At 34.2% G+C, this 1,885-nt stretch overlaps 1 protein-coding gene across 1 annotated transcript; it reads right to left on the bottom strand.

Moving 5' to 3' along the window:
* Window positions 1–39: 39 nt before the first annotated feature.
* On the bottom strand, window positions 40–1,554 carry LOAG_15150 (hypothetical protein; the record flags this gene model as incomplete). Its single annotated transcript, XM_003150642.1, has 3 exons — window positions 40–184; window positions 824–941; window positions 1,503–1,554. 3 exons carry the CDS (start codon window positions 1,552–1,554, stop codon window positions 40–42), a joined length of 315 nt encoding a protein of 104 aa, XP_003150690.1.
* Between the last annotated feature and the right edge of the window lie 331 nt (window positions 1,555–1,885).

Raw genomic sequence — 1,885 nt, forward strand, 5'->3', positions numbered from 1 at the left:
AAATAATATCGGTTGCTGAAACTATTCAACTCAGACAATTCAAACTTTCACAACAACAGCCTTCTGAAAACAATGTATTCGCCATGGTACTAATGTACAAATTCCGGCTATTGTTAAAACAATGGCATGAACAATGGAGAAACAACTGAATGAAACTGAGCTGCTGCTTCCAGTAAGCTTAGACCTGGAAGATTCTCTCGAAATCACATCATCTATAAACCATTTACTGTGAATGATTAATGATAAACTACATATAAAACGACAACAAATATGAACTTGGGTTTTGAAATTTCACTTCATGATTACTAGGAATGATTGAATATGCTCTGTGATAGATAACGATCGTTAGAATTTCTACATATTTGGTATGTTTTAGAGTGTATATTCTCTTTGCATTCACAACGATCAGTAAATCAGCAGCGAAACGACCATGAAGTAGAAGGGTTAAAGCGAAAGTATATTCAGATGATTCTCGTATCACAGACATATCATTTATGCGAGAAGCTTAATGTCACATTCATCTTTCAGGTTTTTCATAGAACATTCAAAAAACAAGGCAAAATAAACATAACAAATGAGACCCTTTCATGTAATGCACCATATTTAGAATCTAAAAAAAATCTCCTCCATGATGACTATTTATAATAAAATATTAGAATAATATTATTTTTCTCTGAAGAAATTAGCTAGAAAAAAAAAAAAAGAAAAATGGCGATAAAAAATGAAAAGAGATTGTGGTTGGAAAAGAAATCCAGCTTAGAAATGAGGAGAGACTAGTCCTGATCAACAATCCTGAGATGATGCATGTAAATGGGTAACTTACCAAGACTTCCTCTGTTTTTTCCAAGCGAATAGAGCGATTAAAGAAGCTACACCAACAATCACAATAAGCAACAGCACTGTTGCCACACTACCCAATGTAAACAATGTCGGCAAGGCTTCTGCAATAGAAAACAAAACATTATATTTTTCCCACGTAATCTTGTAGATAAGTCCTTGAGGTACAATATATCTAAATTGAAAGTGTTTCCAGGAGTAAGCCCACGTAAAAAAAACACACAGTTTGTAAAGCGAATTTTAATGGAGATTTTAATGGAGAATTTTAATGGAGACGTAATGGAGACGGGATAATAATGATGGTATTCTAGAATACAAATGGAGTTTTAAAATAGAGAGGAGAGGACAGGATTAAATATCGATTGGTACCCAATCGTTTTTACATCCTAGTTTACATAATAATGATCTAATGGGAACAAATATCACATAATGATGCTGCTCATTGGAATCTATAACATGACTCTTCGCAGTATCAGAAGAACGTTTTAAAATTTAATTTCCTATAATGTCCTTTCACCCCGTAAGTCATAACTCACTAAGGTTTATTTTTGTTGCCAAAATTTGCTTTCGAAGATCCGTTTCGGATGGTAACAGAAAGAAAAAGATACGAACCTATTGAAATGGATAAATTTAACAAAATTTCAATGAATGGACGATAGCAATACCTTCTACACTTTGTATCAAGCGCTCGTAGACCGTAGAAAAAGGTCGTTTCATAATCCAGGCCTTCTAAGGCCGGTCTTTTTTGCTTAACACTGAAGATGATGGTAATACAAAATATCTTAAAATTTGAAGGGAAACGGAACTGAAATAGGGACTGTAAGGAAAGCAAAGCAGAGAGGTACTCAGGCCAATATGTAGTGAGCGCAATTTACCATCTAGGGGAAGTCCTTTTCAGTCCTTACCAAATCTTCCTCAACAGCTGCTCTTTGATGAGTATTTGGATTATGCAAACGGCGAACAACTCCCAAACATATACACAGGTAAAGACACACACGGACACCACACAAAATATATATATATATATATATATATATATAACGACACG

The sequence above is a fragment of the Loa loa genome (genome assembly GCF_000183805.2).
Source record: "Loa loa unplaced genomic scaffold supercont3.314, whole genome shotgun sequence".
In the NCBI taxonomy this organism is placed as follows: domain Eukaryota; kingdom Metazoa; phylum Nematoda; class Chromadorea; order Rhabditida; family Onchocercidae; genus Loa; species Loa loa.